General features: G+C 36.0%; 3 protein-coding genes across 4 annotated transcripts; 2 read left to right on the forward strand and 1 right to left on the reverse strand.

The window, feature by feature from the left end:
- Window positions 1-1,255: 1,255 nt before the first annotated feature.
- Window positions 1,256-7,758, forward strand: LOC113666453 (TBC1 domain family member 7). 2 transcript variants are annotated; one of them, XM_027182245.2, is made up of 8 exons: window positions 1,256-1,403; window positions 1,486-1,566; window positions 2,329-2,513; window positions 3,747-3,887; window positions 4,491-4,585; window positions 5,057-5,107; window positions 6,144-6,273; window positions 6,640-7,758. In XM_027182245.2, the coding sequence occupies exons 1-8, from the start codon at window positions 1,292-1,294 to the stop codon at window positions 6,739-6,741; spliced, it is 897 nt and encodes a 298-aa protein (XP_027038046.2). In that variant the 5' UTR covers window positions 1,256-1,291; the 3' UTR covers window positions 6,742-7,758. The 2 variants fall into 2 exon arrangements, with proteins under 2 accessions (XP_027038046.2, XP_089057912.1); XM_089201786.1 differs by lacking the exon at window positions 1,486-1,566 and having other exon boundaries at window positions 1,275-1,403.
- A 2,345-nt stretch (window positions 7,759-10,103) lies between these two features.
- LOC113666454 (uncharacterized) lies at window positions 10,104-13,338 on the forward strand. The gene is made up of 4 exons (XM_027182246.2): window positions 10,104-10,404; window positions 10,992-11,159; window positions 11,920-12,030; window positions 12,829-13,338. The coding sequence occupies exons 1-4, from the start codon at window positions 10,243-10,245 to the stop codon at window positions 13,054-13,056; spliced, it is 669 nt and encodes a 222-aa protein (XP_027038047.2). The 5' UTR covers window positions 10,104-10,242; the 3' UTR covers window positions 13,057-13,338.
- A 2,742-nt stretch (window positions 13,339-16,080) lies between these two features.
- LOC113666451 (26S proteasome regulatory subunit 6A-B) lies at window positions 16,081-23,643 on the reverse strand. Its single transcript, XM_027182243.2, has 19 exons — window positions 23,561-23,643; window positions 23,380-23,457; window positions 23,095-23,157; window positions 22,918-22,980; window positions 22,550-22,576; window positions 22,202-22,282; window positions 21,863-21,925; window positions 21,650-21,696; window positions 20,995-21,085; window positions 20,469-20,541; window positions 19,927-19,997; window positions 19,793-19,831; window positions 19,558-19,665; window positions 18,785-18,817; window positions 18,507-18,572; window positions 17,840-17,894; window positions 17,580-17,670; window positions 16,889-16,970; window positions 16,081-16,466 (listed from the first exon to the last, which is right to left on the reverse strand). Exons 1-19 carry the CDS (start codon window positions 23,600-23,602, stop codon window positions 16,356-16,358), a joined length of 1,284 nt encoding a protein of 427 aa, XP_027038044.1. The 5' UTR covers window positions 23,603-23,643; the 3' UTR covers window positions 16,081-16,355.
- Window positions 23,644-24,096: the final 453 nt, after the last annotated feature.

The following is a 24,096-nucleotide window of genomic DNA, read 5'->3' on the forward strand; positions in this document are numbered from 1 at the left end:
AAAAGAAATCCGAATTCCTAGCGCTGATTCTTTTGTGTGAATTTCTCTTTTTTAAAAATGTTAAAATAGAATCAATGTTTCCGCCCTTGCAACCGGAACTGTTAAAGTATTTGAGGAGAGAAGAGAAAAATAACACTCTACAATGTGCCCATTCATTGTTTGTAACATGCAATAGCTTAAATGAACTTCAGTTTTAGCCACGAATGCGCGAAATAGCTCAGAATAGCTCCAAACACGATGTAATATTTGCCAAAATATAAACTTGAAATTTTCCACCAACTCTTATCCTTGGCCGGCGGAGATTTAATTTGATTCCAAAGATGTTTGCAAAGATGATTCCGATTAGAGGTTAAAGATTTTTGTCGAACAGTGACCTGTTATACTTTGCTGAAGAGGACTGTAAATTCTTATTCAAATGAATGAGTTGTCTTAATTCGAGAGCCACAAAACATGTCTGCAACAAGCTAGCTGTTGACACAAACGAATCCCATAGTGTCCCGCCGTCCTTCAAACTAAGTTTAATACTATACAAACTGTAACATAACATTATAACTTGGCTATTCTTCTTTTCTCGGAAATTAATATTTCTATGATTAATTGATGGTAAGACTTCGTGTCGTCCAATTCGGTCTGTAATCATACGAGTGATAACAAAATCGGACGACCGCGCAGCGGGAGTCCGATCTGTTTGTCACGAGTAGGTTTCCTCCGTGTAGGTTTTCTAGCTTTCCTACGACGGTTACATAAATAAAGCACTGGATAATAAAATGTTCCGACAAGCTAAATATTTAAAAACCGTTTTTTCTTGTAAAGACTGTAAACGCCTTCTTAAAATGAAACCGTTTTAACAAAATACCTCCATATGAGCTGCGAGTCACGTTTCTCTGATCCGAAACGATTGTAATGTAATTGTTTCCTTGCATATGCCACGCTTCGCTTTTCGTTTCGCAAATGGCCTTTTTTCTCACGGAAAATGACCCAAATGACATCCGTTCTCTTTTAGTGAGCCCCAGCCGCCGGTGAGTAAGATTGATGCATTGGGGAACAGCGGTTTTTTTTTTTTTTAGATATCAAACTGACTTTGGCAATAAGAAACTACATTGGGCAACAATTAGTTCTACGGAATCAAAAAATATCTTAATTGAAATCGCCAACGCCCTGATTTTTTCTCTCAGTCGTACGTTATGTTCTCGGTGTCGCGCTAGTTAGGGTCTTTTTGAGCTGCAGACTAAGTCCGAGGTGTTGTTAAATTTCATGACGCTTACATGACACCTGTTAATCCTGCACCAAGATGGTGGACAAAAATGGACGAAATTTTCGAACATTTTATTATGATACTTTAGGCCTAAAAAACGTCGAGCAAAGGAAAGCGTTGGAGATACTGCTGAAAGATGACCCAATAGGTATTAAAATAGTCACAGGGGTGATTTTTATGCTCCAAAGTTCTAGAAACTAAGTCCAGAAATACCCAAACTTTTTCTTTAGATTTACAACGCATTTCAACATTTAGCACTCGGTTTACCTTACCTGCAGTTTACAGAACCCATGTCTGGAAAGTGATTTTAGGTAAGAATGCCTTTCGATAAATTTCTGATCATTGCAAGTAGCCTGAAGGAAATTATTTACATCGATACTGTGCGGTAGAAAGTTTCGCTCGGAAGTTTGCATTGATCAGTTAAGTTAATTTTGAAGATCAGCTGCTCTGGTCGAGAATAACATAACTGAGATACATCTTGCGCCTGGATTTGTCAAAATATATCATTTATAATACTTTCAAAGCCAAATTTATTTTATAGAGGCAATAGACTGCTCATTCTATCGGTTAATAACCCCTTGGAATGATGGGGAAACGTCCAGAAGTTTGTAAATGACTCGCGTTCGGCTTGTTCGTATACTTTTTTGCGGGTTTCTTTCAAAATCTTGCATTGGTTACTACATCACGAAAACAATGAAAAAAATGCAAACTATTGCTGGAATAAAGCGTTCCTCTGGGACTCCATGAGATTTGTACATAGAAAACCTCATTAAATGTACTACAGTTTCAAAAGAGTGAACTGGATACAAATACTAACTACCTCTAAAAGTACTCCAGTCCTGAGAACAAGGGCAATAGCTTATAACACAACCTGGAATTGAAAACCATAAAAATCATACCTTAAATTTATAACAAAATGTCCCCAGCACAGCAATGATCTAATTTTCTGAGTAAAAGTAAAGCTTTGGGAGCCACTGATGCTCAAATAAAAATACAAAACAAAACAAAACAAATAAAAATTCTCATTGCCTTTCTGCTTTTTTTCTTTTTTTTTCTGTTTTCATGGAAAACAGGTATCATTCCCCCTTACCACGATGCCCAGCAGTTTGTAATGCAACAGCGATGTGAACATTTTCATGACCTTCAGCATGCTTTGAGAGTTATAAGGAAAATTTCAGATGGAGATGAATTGCCTTATCAAATGTCAATGGTCTTTTTGTTGGATGAAGGAGCTTTTCGATTTGTAAAAGTACCAAAGGTAAAATATAATGGAAATTTAATTATTTCTTAATTTTGAAATGCTGAGTTGAGCAACAGAGCAGTGACTTTCATGTAGTTTAAGGACTCTTGCTTTGCTTACTTGATCCACAATCTGTAGTGTAAATACACCCTTAAGATACATTGTTTAATCCTTTAGCTTGTAAAAGTGACCAGCATATAATTTCTCCTTATGATCTCACCCCTGAATCACACATTTAAGTAATGAGAATAAAGGAAATGATCACCAATTAAAAAAGCTCTTGATTATTTAACAACTTCTTCTTATCAGCACCTAAGGAAATTTGTAGAGGACAGTATAGAGAATATGCATATTGATGTTAGGATGTAAAGGGTTAAAGTTACAGCTGTTTTGCCATATAGCCTTAACCCTTTAACTCCCATGAGTGACCAAGACAAAATTTCTCCTTACAATATCAATACAGTATCAACCAGATAAGTGATAAGAATAAAGAAAAATATTGATTTGGGGATAATTAGTTGATCCAATACTAAATTCTCTGAACTAAAATAATAGGAAATGTATAAATGACAGTAAGGAGAATGACAAATTTGAACTGGGAGTTAAAGGGTTAAACATTCAACTCCCAGAAGTGAATGACTTGTAACTCAACCTTGTAATTCCAATAAATTATCTTGTAAACAGGTTATGAGAACAGACACATTTTAAAGGATATTACATGGGTGTGCAGATATTTCAAATATTTCAACACTGGAAGAGAAATTTCATATCTTGGCATGGCCATGTAATATTTTATTTATTATACAAACACCAACAACATAACTGATGATTTTACTTTTGTATGTAACTATAGCAACAGTGATCTTTTAAGGTGTGGATATAACATGTTATCTTTATCTGTGAAGAGGTCATGTTTTCACACAAAAGCTCACTTGGTATTTCATTGCTGCCTATATAATAAAATTGCTTATCAGCTGAAGAATGTTATTTTGAAAAAATATCAAATTCTTTGTCTAATTTACAAGGTTAAATTAAAGGTAAACTATGGCAGGAAATAGGGAGGATTACTGATTGGATCTTGGGAGATTAAGGGTGAAGGATGTACCAAGAAGTGTGGCTTATTTGTAGGGCAAGGATCCTAAAACTCCTGCATTTGAAGTGGGGGATTTCACTGGAAACAGTTCTCTCTACCTACAGTTTGGAAATTGATGAAGACACACAACTTAATATCTTTATTTTGTATCCCATTAGGATCTTGAAAGGAAAGCAGAAGTAATGAGATCTGTAGTGCAGGTGTTTAGCGAAATGTTTGAAGACGAAGTTGATCTTTACTGGTTGTCGGCAAAGTTCATGAAGTGTCTGGACCAGTCAGGACTACAGCTAGAGAAACTGGTAACACAGAATCTTGTTGTGGCATACTGTTTTAAGAAACTATACTAAAAAGCCAAGCAAGTGTTTTCAGTTTTTAACATTTTTTAAGATGCATGATGGTTTGAATTGTACCCAATCTTTCTTTGTACATTTATTGGTTTGATTTTTTCTTGGTTTAAAATATTTGAAACCAGTTTGATGACGAGTTGCAGTAAGTTGTTTTTGATGATATTAAAAAAACAACAACAACAACAACAACAATGCTGTGATGCACATTAGCCTACTTTAATGAGTTTTCTAGTTGTGTAGCATGTTTGTAGAATTTGGTCATGAGTTATGAATTATTATTAGTTGTTACTTTAAGTCGAATAATTTAACACAATTTTTTTTTCAAAAATCAGTATTGTTATGATTGTACAGTAGGACCTTTGCAACCAACATTTTTGTAGGAATCTCAAAAGATTTTTTGTGCACTAAAATCTCTTGTTTTTATTGTTTTTTTTTTATTTGGAAATTGGTGTTAGCCTGTTGTTAATATGCTTGTTTAAGCTACAGTTTTTTCTTATTTGAAATTAGGGCTGTAATCTTCTTTATTATTAATTATTGATATTATTGTGTTTCAAGGCAAACCTGATTCAGTATTACCTTCAAGCTGAAGATGTCCATCTTCATAAACACTTATTAAATATTGACGCATTTAATGTCTTACCACATAAGAGGTAGATAAAATATTTGAGCTATTAATTTCTTAATCTCAGTAAAAACAACTCTCTCAACCCTATTCCTTCTTTAATTTTAAAAACCAAATTTTACTTCATTACACCGGTCAGATTGGTTTAGTTTCTGGTTTTCAACCCCTTTTTTTTCCTTATCCCTTAAAATCCCAGAAGTGATTGATATGTAACTTCTCCTGATTATATCCATACATTATCCAGCAGACAGGTAATGAGAATACTCAAACTTATCAGGTAGAAGTTGTTATCTTGATCTAACACCAAATTCTTGTAACCAGTTTAAAAGGAAATGAGTATCAGCAAGAAGGGAGAATTAACAATCAGATCTTGAGAGTGAAAGGGTTAAAAGATCTCTTTTAGAATTGTTAATGGCTTTGGTGTGAAGACTTATATTCATTTGGTTAAACTGTTTCTTGTAAATGTTTTCTTATGTTTTGTTCTTTTTATTTTCATGAGGTGGTTTGAAAGTGGCTTTGCTGAGGATATTCCAGATTCATGCATGGAAAGGTTATCGAATACTTTCATCTCTTGATCATTTTGTGTACAGATTTTATAACTGCAATCATTACCTCTACATTACCTCCACTTCATTAGTTAGAGTTACCTCAGTCAGTTCTAACTGGAGTAAAATGTATCATAACTCTTGGTAGAGCTTGCTGAAGATAAGTATTCATGGCTATTGGACATTATTTAAAGGGTATTTCAATGCTGACTGACATAAAATTGCAAGAGATGTGAGGGATTTGTAAGTGTCAACTGAGAGTTTTCACAGTTTTCTATGTAATCACCCACTAACTTGCTACCAGTCCACAGGACACTTTTAAGACAAAATAAGAGCATGTAAGGGCATAAAAAAACCAAGTTTTAAGTTTTTGAAATTTTTTTCCTATCAAAATTGATTTGTTCATACCATAAGCAAAATACTTATGCAAAAAAAATTTCATGTCACAGGCACTTTAAGTACTAAGCTTATTCCTGTAAGCAGTGTTTGGTGTTATTATACCTCCTGACAGTAGTCACTAAGAAGTGACATCATCATGATTATGATAGTTTTTAAGCTCGCATAATACTTTTTTTCAATTATTTTGGGACTTAAGGCTTGGCTTTTGTTTTAGCCTTGTTTGTCATCATCTTGGTTGATAACATAAACCTTAGCCCAGGTGATTCTCATTACCATGCCAAAGCTAATTTAAAAACCTTTAATTGTAAATTGTTACACATGTCCAGACTCTTAACACTTTCACTCCTAAGAGTGTCTAGCATCTAACTTCTCCTTACAATATCACACCTGAATCACACATGTAGGTCAAGGAGAATAGAGAAAATGATCACCAACAAAGGAAGTTTTGAATTCTTGAACAAATTCTCTTAGTCAGAACCTTAGGAGATGTACAGAGAACAGTATGGAGAAAATGCATACTGGTGTTAGGGTGTATAGGGTTAAGGAACTTGACGGCTTTAGGCTGGGGCTTAGGGGTACATTGTAAGTAGTTGAATTGAGTTTGTATGTTTTTTTTAATTTGTTTATTTTTTTCTTCTGTAGGATATGGGACAAAGTTGTGAGTGGATCCAGTAAGATTCTTGTTTTTGTGGCTGTCAGTCTTCTGGTGTTCTTTAGACGTCAACTCCTTATGGAAAAATCTATTCTGGGTGTTGAGAGGTTCTTTTGCAAGGTAGGATATATCAAATACACTGTACTTCACTAGTCACACACCATAGTGAAATCCTTGTCATGGCAGTTTTGGATTACCAAAACCTTTTGACTGCTAAGAGTGACCAGCATGTTATTTCTCCCTACAATATCATCCTCAAATCACACATCAAGGTCATGAGAATAAAGGAAATGGTCACCAACTAAAGAGGCTCTTGATTGTTAAGCAAATTCTTTTTGTCAGCACCTTAGGAAATGTATAGAAAACAGTATAGGGAATGTGCATACTGATGTTGGGGTGTGAAGCATTAAACTCATAAATAAAATTTCTTATTTTGTCTAATTACCAGTACTTTTATTTACACGTTTTCATGGTGCTTGTGTACAGCCAGTCCCAAAAGACAACTTTGAGATGATTGTTAATGAAGCAATGGAACTGTGGGACAAACATGGTGCTACTGTCATTTCTGAGGCACCAACCATGCACTGAGTCTGGCCAATAATCATGACAGGATGTGAGCTTTGTGTCTACAAGGAAGTCAAACTTGAGACATTTGTGTAACCTTCAGTCAGCCATTTAGGCCATTCCCGTGGCTTCTATTGCAAAAAGCTCAGGGAGATGACAGCCTGGCTAATAACCAATATCTAATAACTAATGCTGTCATCACTGTGGGATTTTGGGCTTGGATGTTAGATCAAGAGAGATGGTAATTTTCTCTCCCATGGGGGACACGAGTGTGGTTTAAAAGCCTAGATGTGGTGACCACACGATTGCCAAGAAATGAACAAACAGAGTAAAAAATCAGGCAACCATTGTATGAAAAACATAACATTGAGTTGAAGCTATCCTTAGACTCATAAAATGTGTGAAAGACAAGTTTCATTATGAGAAAAACTGCTAATTAGCGAAGCAATGGGATGGACGAATTCTCGAAACTATTTCAAACCGATACAATAATTTTCTCGAATTCTCCCGACCCCCGTGTGTAGATCAGGATATGGAAAAAAAAAAAAAGGTGCTCGACTTCAGTGTAGCACACATTTAACCATATTTACTGGATAACGAGAGTAAAGGTAACCGACGGTTCCTTACGGAAAAGTTTTAATTTTCGATTGGCGTAGTAAATCATGCGCATTTAGCTACATTTCATGGAAGAGACGGCTTTGGGCAGGGGTTCTATCGGGAGGTTGGAGTTACTGGGGGTAAAAGATTTCTCTAGAATTGAAGGAGTACTATAAGAAATCAATTTTAGTTCGAGTTACCGCGTAGTTCAAGCTAGCCATGACCAGAATATAATGGGAGCCATGGCTTGAATTTATCGGGAGTTATTTACTCGACCACATTTTTCGGTTTTTGTCTGCTGGACAAATGACGTATAGAATAGAAGTTTGCCTGCATTGTTCAAAACAGGGAAAACTTATTCGAAAAGTGTTTTAATTATGTCACCACGAAGACTATATTTCAACATGAATAAGAGCTTGAACCCAATAAACAGTTAAAGATTTATTTCGCGAAGAAAATTCTTTGAAACACGTTTAACAGAGAAAATTTATTTCGTAGAAGACGATAGTTTCATTTTGTCGTGTACAGCACCCAGATTCCTTTTTTTTCTTTTTTCATAATAGAGCAAGATAGCAAAACTAGCAAATCTGCATTAACCGTGATTCGAGAAGAAGTGTTTTGTTTACAACAATAAGACCTGACTTCCGGTGTAAAAATGGACTAGCGAAGTCTAATCAGCCCGGAACTTGACCTGGAATACAACAAGATTGCGTGACAAGCGGGCTTCACAACAAAACGGGAGTAATAATTAATCAAGGTATACATAATTCACACGTTGTAGATCTCAAGGATTGAACTCTGTTGCGCATATCGTCTTTGAATCTGTGTCCTAAAATGAAAATAACAGCATTACTTTAAAAATTCTCTTTGCAAATCGTGCAGAGGAAACAAGAAATTGTTAATTAAGTCGCGTTTTCCTGAACTCTCGCAACCAGAATTACGCATCTAATTACGACAACCGTTTAAACATATTCCTTCAGTTTTTGTCTGTTTCTTGCTTTATACTGTTGAGCTACGATTTAAGGCGATTCAAATGGATGTAGCAAATAACAAAATGGAGTGAAAATCGAAAAAGTATTGAATTTCTCACCAGACCGGAAATTGAATTTTTCCAGCAGGAAACAATTTTCCGCCAACTAGTACATTGTTTTTCTTTCTTAGTAAGCGATGATGAAGGAATTCTCAATTAATTCGTTTTTCCCTCTTATTTAAGGTATTTCGAGTGTTCAATGGGAGCGTTTCACAATGTTTGACGCAAAAATAGACATGTTTGTCCTGTTACACCCAGTTTCGTAGAATTTAAGGCTTGAGTCGTGACGTGCATTTCTCTGAAATCAGCAAACATAAATTAACTTCACGCTTAAGAACGAAATAAATCAGAATTGGCTCAATCCGTGTTTGAAATTTAACTAGCCTTGATTTAAGGGTAATAAATGGTTTGTTCTGAAGCAAATAATTACCTGTTTCTTCATGTGTGTATGTGCAAAGCAGCCCGACTTGAAATTCACCTAACGAGACGAAGTGTCTCCCGTGACTTAACGGAGGCTAAAGAGTTTTTTTCGTAAACAGACGTTGCCATCGAAGCTTCGGCTACAGCTCTCCCTATCTCTAAGTTTAGCACTCTCCTTCTGCTTTTTCAAGGAGGGTAATTCATATTCTTTAAATCAAGCATGCAACAATAGCAGTGACTTTCATTAAATAAGAAACTCGATCACCATGGCCTTAGCGCGCAACTCTTAATCTGGGTGTGCTAAACGAGCTTGAAATTTGTTCTCTGTGTTAAAATAGATGTATACAGCCTACCCTCTGGTAAAACCTTAAAAGGTGCAAACCTTTCTGTGTTAAAAGGAATGACATTTAAACCGATTAGATCGCTTACTAGTATTCAGTAGGGTCGGTAAGGTCAGTTAGTCTCACTGGAAACTGAACATTTACAACTGTACTTCAAGAATTACTGCAGTTACATTTACGCAATATTGTACCAATGAATAATGTTCATCCGCGAGCAAGAATTATACTTAATCCGAACTCTTATAGATCAGTCAGTGTAGCAAAGCTGCGAAAAACATACGTCGAATTGTTTGCTTTCACAGGTACGTTTTCTAAGAAAGATGTAGAGTGTTACTTCTCCGAAACCATTTCTTTAGGCGAGTTATAATTGCGTACATATTACCGAATTCTCAGTGGGCAAGCCCAAAAATTAAACAATACATATCTTAGTCTAAGAAAAATAACAAAGAAGGTTTCCAGGAACGCCCTGAAAACAAAACCGTACTATCAATGAATTTGGTTTCTCCTCGTGACAGTCTTATGAATGTCGGTTTATTGTTCCGGTTTGGTCTCGTGCCTGGATCAGTATTATATCCCACACTTTATTCCGTTTAGGCTAAAGTCCACTGTGGAGTCCTGTTAAAGCTTGCTCTACTACGCAGTCAAATTCTGAGCGCAGTATTTGAGGTCTTGTGAATTTCTGCAGTTGTTGATACCACAATTTGACTTCGATTCCGGATTCGTTTCACCAAAGGTGAGAAATCTGACGTTGTGCTTTGACATTCCATTATTTTCATTAAGAGTCTTAATTTGATGTGATCAAATACGCTTCCAATCGTAATTTTGGTTTATTTTGTATTTCGCAAAGACATGCAATTGTCCACCCTCACTCAGTAAGATTCTAGTTGCTTTTTAGAACGTTTGAGGACTTTTTGGCTTTGCTGGGAGATTGCGTGACTTACCGGAAGTACTCATTATCAATGCGGCTCTTTCCAGGAATCGTTGGGCTTTCAGAGAATAGCGAAAACAAAAGAAAACAGAACCAAACAGATTTACATATATTCCCATATCTTCGTGCTTAAAATAGATTTGTTATTGTCAATTTTGTGGGAGTTTCCCTAGTTCAAAGATCTATAAAAAAGTCTGTCCCGGGATCACATGTATATTTTCGTAAGAAACGCCAACCTACTCGCGATGCAAAACGAAAACATTTGGCAAAATTTAAATGCAGCAATGTTTTCTGCTTGTGACGGAAGACTTCAACAACCAACTTTTAATCCCCTCCTCTCATCTAGCTTTAATCACGGCCCTGGCAAAGAAGTAAGTACAACATAAACGTTTCCTTAAAAGTTCAGAGTCTATCGTCACGAAGACCATTCTGTAGACACTTTGGGTGGAAGAAACTTTTTTGTCTCTCTCGCAATAGTAGACAATTAGAAGAAAATAGTACGGTATTATAAGTTCAATCTTTGATGAAATAATTTTAGAGAACGTTTCATATTGGGAATTCAGTAATTTCCGAATCGATTGTGGTGCGTAAATTAATTAGCTCGCTAGCTCGCAATGTAACCTTGTCCTCACAGCCCATCGTGATTGTAGTACAGGAAAATTTTGATACGGACGATTTAGATATGTATTCACCTGTAAAAATAATTAAACCCTCATAAGCTCAACTCAGCTTGTGTGGGCGGACAATTGTTGTCAAGAGGTGGCAATTTCTTAGAATTGTCCTGCCTATAATTTTTAGGAAAAGAATAAATTTTAAAGGATACGCCTGGCTCCTGTTATCGGATCATTGCGTATTTGACGCCTTTGGCATACGGTCCACTAACTTTACCGTTCGCCGGCATTGACATTTTTCCGTCTTTAAATTGTTCTTCAAATGTATCTTTTTTTCCCTTCTTTAGTCGTCGTTCTACACTGGTATGATAGAAAGAAGGCAAGAAATGGATGCTTTTGAAAGTCCTTGTGCTATGATCAAAGAAGGTCTCAAAAGAAAAATCACCCAAAAGCATTTGGAAAATGGTACAACGTTACCGAAAATAGAAGAGAAGAAAAGACAGCCAGCACCACCGGTATGTGCTGTAACAACTACTAAATTATAAATTATTGTTGGGGAAAACCGAAAGACAGCTTTTTTTTTTTTACAATGAGCAACGTTTTGTGTTTGTACCAAGACATACGAGCGATGACAACATATATTCTATTCCACGAGGATCTCAGAAATCTGTCAAAGAAGGCGCGACGTATGAACAATTTAAATCAGTCATTCTGAATATAACCAGTTAAAAGCTTACTTTATTTTCAATTCACATAAATGCTGTCGCTGTGTAAACTCAAGTCCCCCTCTCTCAATACCGTTTAGATATCGATGGAGATATGTTTATTATACAAACTACATGTACTGTAGTTTTCTTCTTAATAGTAAAAACAATTTTCCTCCCGGTGACCCTGACGTTTTTTACGAAAATGAAATATCTCGGAAACAGAAATGGTCTGTGGTTCATTTTGAGGTATAGAGAAACTGCTCGTGAAAGAAGTGTGACAAGTCTTAATTTCAGTTTTGAATATGTATTTAAGGTATCTTCCTTTCATCTATTTCGTTTTCAGTTTTAAGGGAGTAAAAATTTTTCAAGCAGCTCATTATTTTCCCTTGTTGGAAAAACGTTGTTTTTAAGCGATTGCGCGCCGGATTGGCAGAACTTAACAGGGGCTCATGAATAGTTTCCGGTGATAAATTTTACAATGTGATTATTAGCAATTTTTCACTCGACATTTCTCAGAACCATTTTCATACACACTCTTAACTTGTGACTTCTGCGTTTCGTATTTCAGAGAATGAAAGAAGAAGATCCAGAGGTTATCAAGAAGCGAAGGGAGAGAAATAAGATCGCAGCGACGAAGTGCCGAAAGAGAAAGAGAGAACGCATCGAAATATTGGAAAAGGTAAAAACCCCTTGTTATTGCCTCAACAGACGTTAGGGTATTTTCAAAGAAAGTTTAATAATTGAATATTCATTTGATATCCTTTGGATCTTTTCATTCTGCTGGATTTATTTTAAGAAAAGAATTTCTTCATCTTAGCTGTAAAAGGGACTTGCAATTTTTTCAATGTAGCGATCGATTGGGAAAAAAATTGGTATAAAGGAACGGCGTGAGAAGAGAAACGCACGTTTTAAAACCATCCGGCTTGAACTTGAATTTATTTCCTATTTCTTGTTTATCCACTTAGAACACAACAACAGTTTGTGGAGTTATTCGAAACTAGGAACAAATTTAATTTTAAAAAAAAATCCTGTGAGCACTTGGTAGTTGTGAGCTACTGTTTATTAAAATCCTCACTCGTTATTTGATTTGAAAAACTTAACACTTTTTCTCGCACAACAAAACTGTACGACAGGTCATCTAACTCTCTTTAAAAGTGCGCTAATATTACCTAATCACTAAAGCGTTTCGACTGCAAGGTTATAAATCGATTTTTAATAGCTATAATCACGCTCTATCGTTGTTTTCTTACTGTAAACTACCAGAGTAAGTCAAGTGTTTTGTTTAGATTTTCAGAGAAATTATATTACATCAGAAATCCGCGCAGCATGATTTTTTGTTGGAGTTGAGATATTTTTCGTCAATGATTATCTTTAGTTTTGTTCCCAGCTTTTTGTATCAAATCAAATCAAAGAGGTCTGATTATCATTGAGTGGTAAAAAGTTATTTGGTATTAATGTTTTTCTTCTTCGTTTCTAGAAAACAAATAAACTTGAGGAAACAAGGAGGAAGAAATTAGAAGAAAAGGAGGAACTGTTGGCTGAGCTGCATGAATTGTCCACATCACTGAATAATCACTGGTGCAAACTTGCGCCGTCAACATCTGTGGCAGATTCTCGACATACAGATCAATCAATCTGCTTATCACGGAATGCTGCGCTTTTGAATTCTTTCCGACAAAAATACGGAAACTTCAATGTAAGTTAGTTTCCTCTGATCTTCGTCCGGCGCAGCAAGACTCTTGCAAGAACTGAAAGTTGAAAACAGTTTGTGGCCATATGCAACAAACATGACATTATTTTGAAACTTACATTAAGCTTTTAACATGCTTAACAATTCATCTCTTAAAGGTGAACTCACTTTCTTCGAATTTCCGAAGATGTCCTAAATTGTAATGATTAATTGACTAAATTCCCTATGCGGTATTTTTATTATCGTTATGGATTTCTTGTGCTAGACTTCCTGTGAAAAATAAACTGGCCCATGGTAGGTTCCCCGTTATTACTTGAGTCTTTAAAACTTTAATCCTCGTAGTACGCTAACATCTTCTCCTATGGAGTACCGTCCTTGAGAGAAAAAAATCACAGAAAAAAATATTCAGACATTGGTCATTATTTATTGCCGTGAGGGGGGGGGGGGGGGGAGGACGGAAGACTTTTTGGGACGATCGAAAAAATACCCTCGTTGACACACACGAAAAAAGCTGAGTCTGGATCGCTCATCACATCAAAATCAGGTTAATATTATCGATAAAATGATCTTGTTGAAGTTCTATATCATATTTTTTGTCCTCTAATCAGCCCCGTGGAAACACTGTTGGTTTCCATGTAGTCGCATTAAAGACTGTTACGGGAATTTTTGTAAACCCATGGTTTGAAGGTAAAATCGGAAGTAATTGCATGCTTAGTATGTGTATAATGAGCTTTTTTTTAAACACAAATTGAAGGTAAAAACTTGGGGAAAGTAACTCATGTTGCGTGGACTAAACATTCCCTTTTTATTTCGTTAGTTATTCCGATGAACGAGCGCAAAATTGGCGCACAAAAATGGAAGATTAGCTCTTCAATGTCGTCGTAAGAGTTGCTAGCCGGTTGTTCGTTATCTTTTTAAGCAAAACACTGGAGAATTTCGAAAAAAAAAATCCGTCCTAGGAGCGCAAATGACCTTTTCGAGTTTGGTTTATCTCGTAACCACCATCTTGTCGAGAGTTTTGCCTACTAAAGGCAACTGTTTCGTGGGATTTTGCTTGCAGTAGTATTCTTTGGTAAAGTGACAATAACCTGTGCAGAAGTCATCAACCGAGTCAATTGAGTATTAAACGAACATACACCAAAACCAGTTGGCTCGGTTTTGTTTAGTTCAACGGGGTAAGTTTCTAAAGAAACTGTGGTGCTGCGTCGATGCGGGCAAAACAAGATAATTTGGTTTTATGAACTGAGGTGATAATGTAAATAACCTTGCAAACTCTTTACGGTGGCCAATTTTACATTATCAGCTCCGTTGATAAAACCAAATCATCTTCATTTAGTTCAGTCGGTATGAGAGCTCCACCACCCAAGTGGGTCTTCATTTTCACAAAGGTGCAAGCCATGGATGCCTTTGCCTCCGTGATCAGTCGGCCCTGGAGAAGACCTTTTTTTCAAATATTACGGTCTTCGGCGAAACTTCTTGGGGTTTGTGATCTTCTTCGTTGTCTTCATCTTATTATCGTTATCATCACGAATCTTTTTTATTATTATTATCATCATTGCCCTTATTATAATTATTATTCTCCTCATTATTATTATTGATACCATTATTATCACAATTTCAGGATCTGAGCAACTAATTTTTCGCACCAACGTTGGGTTAGGGGAGGAGTTGGTGAGCAGTTGCTCTAATGCAGATATTGAATCGTTATCGTCGTTCATTATAATCATTAGTTCAGAACATATTCTCGCTCAAACGAACATGTCAGCATATTATATTGTTACTGCTACGTTCAAGTTATCAACTATAACCCAATAAGAAAAGTTTTAATATTTTCAATGTTTTGGTCAGTCAATAACTGAAGCTCTCTGCCTTGATTTCCGCTTAGAAAATGGTTTCCATGGCTTTTCTCTTATTTGCGGAGACAATGTCGTGCGCGGACGTTTTGGCCGGCCGCGTACATCGCAAGTCAAACAATTACCGATCCAAACCACATCCAAGCTATGCCTCAATCTCCATTTCATGCCTAGCGTTGAAAATTGTCTTCTAATGAAAGAAATCTTTATGGAATAAAGAGGGTAAAGAAACTGTGGTGCTGCGTCGGTTGGGGAGTATAGCAAGATAATTTGATTTTATCAATTGAGTTATTAATGTTTGTCGGCCAGCGTAGAGTTTCAAAGCTGAAAATCTTTACAGTGGCCAATTTACACTATTAACTCAGTTGATAAAACATTATTATTATTAAGGAATAGCCCACTAGGGCTAAAGGATTATATAGGAACGAAAAACAAAGAGAAGTAAAAGAGGATAAGCACGTGGAAACTAAATACGGATATTGAATGGAGATCATAAGTAATTTACGCTAGTTATTACAAGATCGATAAGCTGTAAAGTGGATAGCTTTAAGTCATCGATAGGCATATAAGCGTGAAGTTGCGTAATAGACATAGATCTCATGATAAGATAGAAAGTATCCGTAAGCGTGAATGAACGATATCGTAGTTAACCTGTGCATGATAAGTGACAAATTAACCTAACTGTTAACCCGCGACGAAAGCAGTTGAAGATAGTGAAGCCTAACCGTAAAAATAGAAAACGGTCAAAACTTCAATTACGATTACCCCAATTGTAGTCTACTTTTAAGGTCCTAATCGTCGTGTACGGAATTTGTGTCCCTTCAACTGGGTTCTGGCAATGTTGCCACGCATAGAGCTCTTTACTGTTTACAGTTTTTTGAGAGCCTCCGAAGGACGCTATTTATATTTAGTTTGGAAAACGTTAGCATCGCTCATTCGTAGACTTTTTTCGGCCGTGCTCTATAATGTGCAAGGTGACAAAAATTGGGATATTTCACAGGAAGTCATTAACTTGCAGGGATAAACCCCAAGGAGAATCGTTGCCTAATATCCGCCACGGGAAATAAATAGGACCAAAAAAACAAAAAATGTTGCAACTTGTGAGACTTTCAGTACCAGCCGACTGGGGAAAGCTTGACGTCAAATAAGCTTTTCGATAGGGATCCTTTCCGCAGATTAACGACAGTTTATTTTTCTAAATTTTATTTAATAAGTCTTGCGGTTTTTTGGCACGAATTATTGCGAAAGTGTCTCGCCACAACAAGTTCCGCTCTTTCAATGTCCATGCTTCTTTGCGGGCGCAGTTCATGTCACGCAACACAATAAGACAGGAGTGGCTAACAACGCTGAACAAAAAAACTGGTAGTTAAACTGTAGTTTCAGACTATTGATTAATACAATGAAAAAGAACGAAAGCATCTAAAGTTTTTTCTTTTGCTTATTTACAAGAGAAATCTTTCTTCAAGCGTAATACATCAAGTTGGCTTTTTTCTTAGCATTCACTTCCATAATTCCGTCCATGTAATCTTCATGGATTACCTCGGTGGCTTCACGACGCAGAGCGATCATACCCTAAAAAAGAACAAGCGATCAGAAGTGCTGAATTAAAAGTGATCAAACCTCACACCAAAGTTGAAGAGGTATAACATTAATAACAAGATTATTAATATTGTTAACATTACAGAGACAGCAAAACAAGTGATCAAAAAAACTTTGGAACAGGTTGAATACATCAGCGGAACATACAATCAAAACGACAGCAGAACAAGTGATGGAACTGAGAAGCAGTCTGATGAAAGGCCTTCGGAACACTGAAACAACTCGTCGCCGAAGACTGCATTTATAGTCATTTTGTTTTGATAAGAATGTAGGGCTACATATTCAAACTTTTCTGCCCATCTCAGGCTGAAATATTCTTGTGTACAATCTTAAATCGCAAAACGGAAATACAAAAATAAATTAGAGCAAAGGGTTTGCTAGAAAGTTCAACGTACTGCCTCGACACACACAGCTTTCAACATGGCTCCATTGTAATCGTCAGTACACCGCGCTAACTCATCGAAGTTCACATCAGGACTGTGAAAAATTGAACAAGTAGACATGTTAATAAAAAAAAAAACAAAAACAAAAAACATCGAAACGATTACAAACGGATAAGCGCCAAACTTCCCGGGCATTGGACATTTTATGTGCGAGAGGGAAAGAAATAAAGCGTTCCTTATCATCACTTCGTGCTTTTTGACAGTGTATTAGTTATTGGCTCGAGTGACACGACTAGAAAGGAATGACGTGCTCGAAAAAGCCGCCGTTTATAGAGAGGAAGCATAACTATAGGGGCAGCTTTTATTTTGCATTTCACCTCTAGACTGGCTAAAACAGTGGATCTTGAGCCACGCCCAACAAGAGACAGGATACCCTCGCTAAACCCAGGAAATTTTTCCCTACAAAATGACCGCGTGCTCATCGGGACACGTCGAAACCTGGAAACGGTCCAAATTCACTTTAGCACTTGAAAGAAAGAATTTCTAAAGAAACATAGTTTAAATGGTTCAATCCACAGATTCATCGCTAAAAGGAACGAGAAGCACATTTCTTCAGGGGAGTACCATGACGCGAAAAACAGTCAATGTAATACCCTGCTCAATTCAATGAAAAGGTAAGGCGGTCCAATGGCCATGTTCTCACCTGACGTTCATTTTCCTTGAGTGGATCTGCATGATTCTTGCCCTGGCCTCCTGATCTGGATTTGGCAGTTCAATTTTCCTGTCCAAACGGCCTGGAAACGAAAGATTCAGTTAAAATAAGCGAACACTTGTTCACGCATTCACCCTGCACCCTTGATGGTTTTCTTTGTTACCAGTATATAAAATATGAAACAAAATCAAAACATTTACCCCAAATAAAAGAAACTATAAATTAATTCCAAGCAAAGATACAACTCAGACCTGATCTTAATAAAGCTGGATCCAGAATATCCACACGATTCGTAGCAGCTACGACCTGAAATTATGAACAAGAGTAAATTAAGAAAAAACAGGGAAACAAAAGTAAACATGTACAAATCACAAAGATATTGTATATCAAAGGAATGAACAAGACATTTCCACCTTTTTTTTTAGCAAAGTAAAAACAAAACAATAGCTCGAGAAAAAAATAATTTGTCTCCTCCCAATTTTCATTCTTTCTTCAGCTCTTAGAGCTTGCATATAACCAAGTAAACCTGGATCAACATCAGTATCTAGGTAACTGCCCACCTGCCCCTCCCCTGACCCAACATTAACCTTAACTTGTTGTCAATTGACTGTTGTTGAGTTAGGAGAGGGGTAGGTGGGCAGTTGCCCAGATACTGATATTGATCTATAAACCTTACTTGGAAAAAAAATTTCTATCAAAAGAACATCTTCCAACTACAGAGCTTAACCTTTAACTCCCATGAGTGACTAAGACAGAGTTTCTCCTACAGTTTCACACAGACAAGTTTTGAGAATAAAGAAAAATATCAATTAAATTCAGGGATTATTGGTTGATCCAATACCAAATTCTCTGAACTAAAATCATAAGATTTGTATGACAGATAGTAAGGAGAATTACTAATGAGATCTTTCAGTTTACCTTGATATCATGATGTGAGCTAAAGCCATCTAACTGATTAAGTAACTCCAACATTGTCCTTTGCACCTAAAATACAAATGGCAATTATGAGGACCATGCTGAATGTACCAATCATGTTGCAACTGGTAGGAGTTTTGAGAACCATTACACATCCTTGGCTGGAGCCACTTACCCAGTAAAGCCATCACCCAGCTAACAGCATTAAGTTCAATTACAGATAAAAAACTTCATCTGTATATGTAGGTGTTTGGCAGAATTTCATGACTTGATCAACTTACCTCTCTGTCACCAGCTTTTTCACTATCAAACCTCTGTTGAAAAGAGGAACAAGAAAGCAACATTTATTCTACTCTTACTATAAATGGTTAAGAATATATGAAAGTCATATACAGTCATATACATCCCGTACAGGCCTGAATTTTTTTCAGGCCTTATTTTCACTACTGCCTAAGTAGTGCATATTACTGCGAGGATCACTTTCATTCACGTCTACTCTTACTATACTAATAATAATTATCATAAGACTGATCCAAATGTAAGTTAAAGATAATGCTTAAACTTAGTATACCCACTAAGATTCATGACTTCAACAAATTTGCTGTGACTTATTTCAATGCCTGGATTGAGCAACACATTGTGATCCAATATGTAATGTAGACAAACAAAACCATAGCTGAAAGGCTGTCCTTGCAAAATTGCATGGAATACAATTATAGTATTTATATGATTTGAAAATTATATACAACCATTGTCACTATCACTGATAATGAAACAAAGATCTGCCTGCAACTGGTATTAGCGTCCCAGAGAAATCTGGACATACAGTGGAGTATTTTGTTTGCACGGCTCAACTCAAGGCAGATTAATCTACATCCTGATATAAAAACCTTTACCCTCCTCCCTTTTGACAAAAATTCAAACATTAAAAGTCATCTGAACACCCAAATCAGTAATGAAGAGCACAAAGTAGCATTTTTTAAGAAACATCAACTATGCAACTATATCTCTGATGATTTTGATCACACACAAAATATGTAACTCCACAATTTACCTTTGTTCCAATAGCATCCAACTCATCAATAAATATAATAGCTGGTGCTTTCTCCTTTGCAAGAGCAAATGCATCTCTCACTAGCTTGGCCCCATCACCAATAAACATCTAAAGAAATTTTAAAAACAAAAAACATTTGTTGTAGGTGTTAAAAAAAATACACTGATCAGCTGGGAAAATGAACTGGAGCAATATGGGTCACAAGAAAGAATGATGAAAAAAAGCATACAATTACCTGAACAAGTTGAGGACCAGCCAACTTCAGAAAGGTTGACTGTACAAAGAAAAATTTCGAAACTAAATGTCAGTGAGAGGAAATAAGTCTCTCTGCTTCAAGAAAACTAAAAGGCAGACAGAACAGTTTCTCACCTTTGTCTGGGCAGCACAAGCTCTAGCCATTAATGTTTTGCCAGTCCCTGGTGGACCATACAATAGTACACCTACAAGCAGAAGTGTGTATACAGTTAAAATAAATAGTTGCACCCAGTCAAGAGAGGTTCTCCAGTTCACAAACTTGAAAAGTTGAGTCAAGTTCTGTCAAGTCTTCAAAAGTTTGTAGAACACAAAGGGTAAAACTGATCCCAGGGTCTAATGTGACTATGAATATTGTTACTCCTCAACATGAGATACTGTTGCAGGGAGCCTCCCAGTACATCATCAGGTTTAGCCAATACTCAACTGGTGCCCATTTATACTTCTGGGCAGAGAGAAAGTGTGACAATAAGCAGCATTACGCTAATGTCAAATCAGCGGCTGATGGCCATTTGTTGGACCAACTAACAGGCAACAGTTTGCTTTGAAGAACTGTTCTTCAATTTAACCCAAACAAAAACAAGTAGTAGAATAATAATTCATTTACAAACTGGACCAAAAACAGACAAATTCTTTAAAACAATAACAAGAATATCTACCTTTTGGAGGTGCAATTCCAAGGTTTTCAAATCTCTCCTTATGTGTCATTGGCAGCACAATGGCCTCTACCAGCTGTAAAAGAATGTCACTAAGTTAATTTTTTTCTGAGATAAAAGAGAAGAGTTCACACACAGTATTGGTCATAATGTGTATCAATGCATTGTTGAGATGGTCATAAATTTGAACTATTCAAGAAAGATCATTAAATTTTTCAAATTACAAAGAATGAAGAAAAACAACTTAGACATTATTAACTGAAATGAAGAACTTTCACAAAAACTCTCTGTTGTCTGTTTGGTTATTTGCTTAACCCTTTCATTCCCATAAGTGAACACCACAGAATTTCTCCTTAAAATATCATACAAACTAGTGATGAGAATAGAGAAAAATATCACAAATATCAGTGGGTTATCTGTTGATTCAATACCAAATTCTCTGAGCTATCATCATAAGAGTTGTATGGCAGACAGTAAGGAGAAATACTACTGAGATCTTGATAGTGAAATGGTTAACAAATGTATTTACCTCCTGAATTTGCTGATCCAGGCCTCCAATGTCACTGTATTGTTCCGTGGGCCTCTCATCAACCTCCATGGCTTTCACACGAGAGTCGTATCTGGAATCAACACAGAGCCCAATTCATAAATTTTTATCAAGAAAACAATACATATCACTAGATTTCTTAACATAAGATGGCAAATAGCCAGTGAGGAATATTTTGAAATAACATTACATCAAAGCTACCCTATTCTAAGAGTGTGAAAATGTTCTATGATCCCTGGTGTACCGCTAATGATTAAACATGCAGAATAAATAATAGGATACACTATTTGCCACAAAAAACCCTTATCAAAACAACAATTCCAAACAGGTTGGTGAACTGGAAGAGGAAATCCTAGTCCATGCAAGAACTAATAAGATCATTGATTAGTTAAATTCTGCCTGCTTGCATGTCAAGGAAAAAAGCAAAACCTGTAACTTAGAATCATTCCAGAAAAAAGTAAATTTGAAAGAGTTTATTTGAAGAGTTCACATTATTTCCTGAGTTTATCCTTAATCTGAGATAAATTAAACATAATTTCTTCCAAGAAAAAATTGGTTAGGTAACATCTTGAAATCCATGCTAGCCAAGCTGAGCAGACTTAAAATAGGAAGCCTTTACAAGTCAAGAATCACTTACTCTGGTGGTAATTTTTCAAGTATGAGGTATGAATCCTTATTGACACCCTAGAATGAAAATAAAAAACCAAACAGAAAATCAGCAAATTATAGAGTATAGAAGAATAAATAAAAGCCACTCCTACAAGTACATGACATAAACTTAAACTTCTCCACTGTCTGGTGAGAAACTGAAGGAAGCAATTAAGTAGACAGATTTACACACTCTCCTTACCACTAGATCCCCTGGTGTTAAATTCTCAGGTTCCACCAAACCAATCACAGGTAAAAAGTATGTCTGCAAGAATGAGAAAAACCAAGTTAATAAAAGTAAAACTCCAAGTTTGAATGCTTAAAGTTTGAAAACTGCTGTTTAAGAACTTTCAATTTTTTTTAATATCATACACAGTACTTTATATATTGTGTAAGTCAGGGGAATGAAGGTTTATGTTTTATCAGGAAACCAGGTCATTTTGAAGTAAAACTAATCTTGAATATTACAGATCTTACTTAGGTGTATTCTGTCAATGTACCTTACCATTTGGGTTTCTTAAGACAAGATATTACAATTTACCTGTCTTGTTGAAGTTTTAATGACTGCACATTTGCCTTTTCGCTGTGAATCCAAATCAACATTGGCACCATCTTCCTCAGCCTACAGACAAATCAATATATTATTTGCATGTAGTGATAGCAAATGACAAAAAAACTATCAAAAAAACAAGGATAACATGACGTGATAATTAAAGAATGAAGTACCTCTATAAAGCTAGTATACCTATATGAAGCAGAATTATTTCTGAATGAACATTCAACTGGAGTGAAATGATTGGATTCTGAAATCTAGCTTTTAAACTTTTTCATATGAATTAATACTAAATTTTATTTCTAGAAAATAAATAGAGTCAAAAATAAAACTTACATTGTCTTGAGGATCTACGTCAAGGAGCTGTTGAAGGAATTAAAGAAATTACTATGAGTTTTTAGATTTCACCAAATTATGTAATATTATCAACTTAATCCAAAGGCCTGAGGTTTGATTCCTTGTGATGACTTAGAATTTTGTCTTTGTCCCATGCAGATGAAAAACATCTTTTTTTGCCATAACTTGTTCTTATAATGGTGCAGAGGTTGTTTAACTTGGAGTGAGAAATACAGTATCTTAGGTTCTTGGACAAAGTACATGTAGTATAAACCAAGAAATAATGTCATGCAAACCTGACAAATTAGTGTTATCTCCTAGAAATTGGTCTAATGGATTTATAACAAATGATAAAGAAAACTTCATACCTCGATTACATTAGACACAAGGTATGGCAGCGTTTTGTTCACTTTGATTTTCTCTGAATTCTCCTAAGTGAATAAAATAGCATTGTTAACTTTCGTCTGTATGATGATGCCACTGCGTACGTAAAATGTCAAATTAATCCTAAATTTTAATTCCAGCAGCGCAGAAATGGACGTTACCTTTATTTTCTCTTTCATTGCTTGCTGTTCGTGGTTAATTCTCATAATTTCACTTTTCATTATCTGTAAAAGAAAAAATAATACAGTGAAGCACATGACTAACTGAATAATTTCCTAATGCAAGCTTAATTTTTTTGACAGACGTATCACAAAATTCGACTTTACTACCCAACATTACAATGTAAAGACATTGTTATAGTCACACTAAGTCTTAGAAATTGTGGAAAGTTTTGGTAAGATATCATAACTCCATAAAGTTACTAAAGTCGACATGAAAAATCTTACCTTAATTTCATTATCTAACAGTCGAGCCCGTCCAACAATTTCGTCGGTCTGCATTCGAAGAACTTCCTCGTCGATTTCCTTATAAAATAACAAAACATATTTCAAACAAGTCGTTAAATGTTTTCAAGACGATCAAGGTGAATAAAAAACTCTTCGAAACAGCCATAAACGTGAAAAATACCTCGCCATCTTCCCATATCGCTTTGTCTTCGAGGGCCGCCATGTTGTTTCGCTGAGTAATCGCTCTCGTCCCACGCTCCCAACCGAGCGTACAACCTTTCCGGCCGACAAAGACGAGGCTATCCCAGTTCTTCACTGGACTTCACACACGAATAATAAAAAATTCTCACTGCTGCGTCTAATCAAATTATAATTCTAAGCAAACTGGAATTCATGGGCAAGGCATAATAGAAACCACTGCTTAATTTACGAAATTATGGAACTTTGAGCCCTGAAATATTTCTCTCGTTTGTTCTTTGTCACCAGTTTGAGTTTTATTCATTTTGGTTGGTTAGACCTGTAAAAGACACTGCATAAAGATACGTCAGGTACACATTCATACTGGAAACATCTCCGTTTGGTCTTCATCATTGGTCCTACTTTCTTTTTAGCCTTTTTCGTAGCCTTTAAATTCCATTTTTTTTTTCTAACTCGAGGGTGAAAGAACAAATTATACGTCTTCCCTCTCGTATGCACCTCTTTTCCTTTCTCAGGAAG

Source organism: Pocillopora damicornis, chromosome 3 (assembly GCF_964200805.1).
Source record: "Pocillopora damicornis chromosome 3, jaPocDami1.2, whole genome shotgun sequence".
NCBI classification, from domain to species: domain Eukaryota; kingdom Metazoa; phylum Cnidaria; class Anthozoa; order Scleractinia; family Pocilloporidae; genus Pocillopora; species Pocillopora damicornis.

Bases quoted from the DNA above. Each gene is read 5' to 3' on its own strand.
- LOC113666453 (XM_027182245.2), top strand. From the start codon at position 1,292: ATGGTGGACAAAAATGGACGAAATTTTCGAACATTTTATTATGATACT. The intron at 1,567-2,328 runs GTAAGAATGCCT...CATGGAAAACAG, and splicing joins TGTCTGGAAAGTGATTTTAG to GTATCATTCCCCCTTACCAC. The intron at 4,586-5,056 runs GTAGATAAAATA...TATTTTCATGAG, and splicing joins AATGTCTTACCACATAAGAG to GTGGTTTGAAAGTGGCTTTG.
- LOC113666454 (XM_027182246.2), top strand. From the start codon at position 10,243: ATGTATATTTTCGTAAGAAACGCCAACCTACTCGCGATGCAAAACGAA. The intron at 11,160-11,919 runs GTATGTGCTGTA...TTCGTATTTCAG, and splicing joins AAAGACAGCCAGCACCACCG to AGAATGAAAGAAGAAGATCC. The intron at 12,031-12,828 runs GTAAAAACCCCT...CTTCGTTTCTAG, and splicing joins GCATCGAAATATTGGAAAAG to AAAACAAATAAACTTGAGGA.
- LOC113666451 (XM_027182243.2), bottom strand. From the start codon at position 23,602: ATGGCGGCCCTCGAAGACAAAGCGATATGGGAAGATGGCGAG. The intron at 22,577-22,917 runs GTATGAAGTTTT...TTCCTTCAACAG, and splicing joins TTGTGTCTAATGTAATCGAG to CTCCTTGACGTAGATCCTCA. The intron at 16,971-17,579 runs GTGAGAACATGG...AATTTTTCACAG, and splicing joins TCAAGGAAAATGAACGTCAG to TCCTGATGTGAACTTCGATG.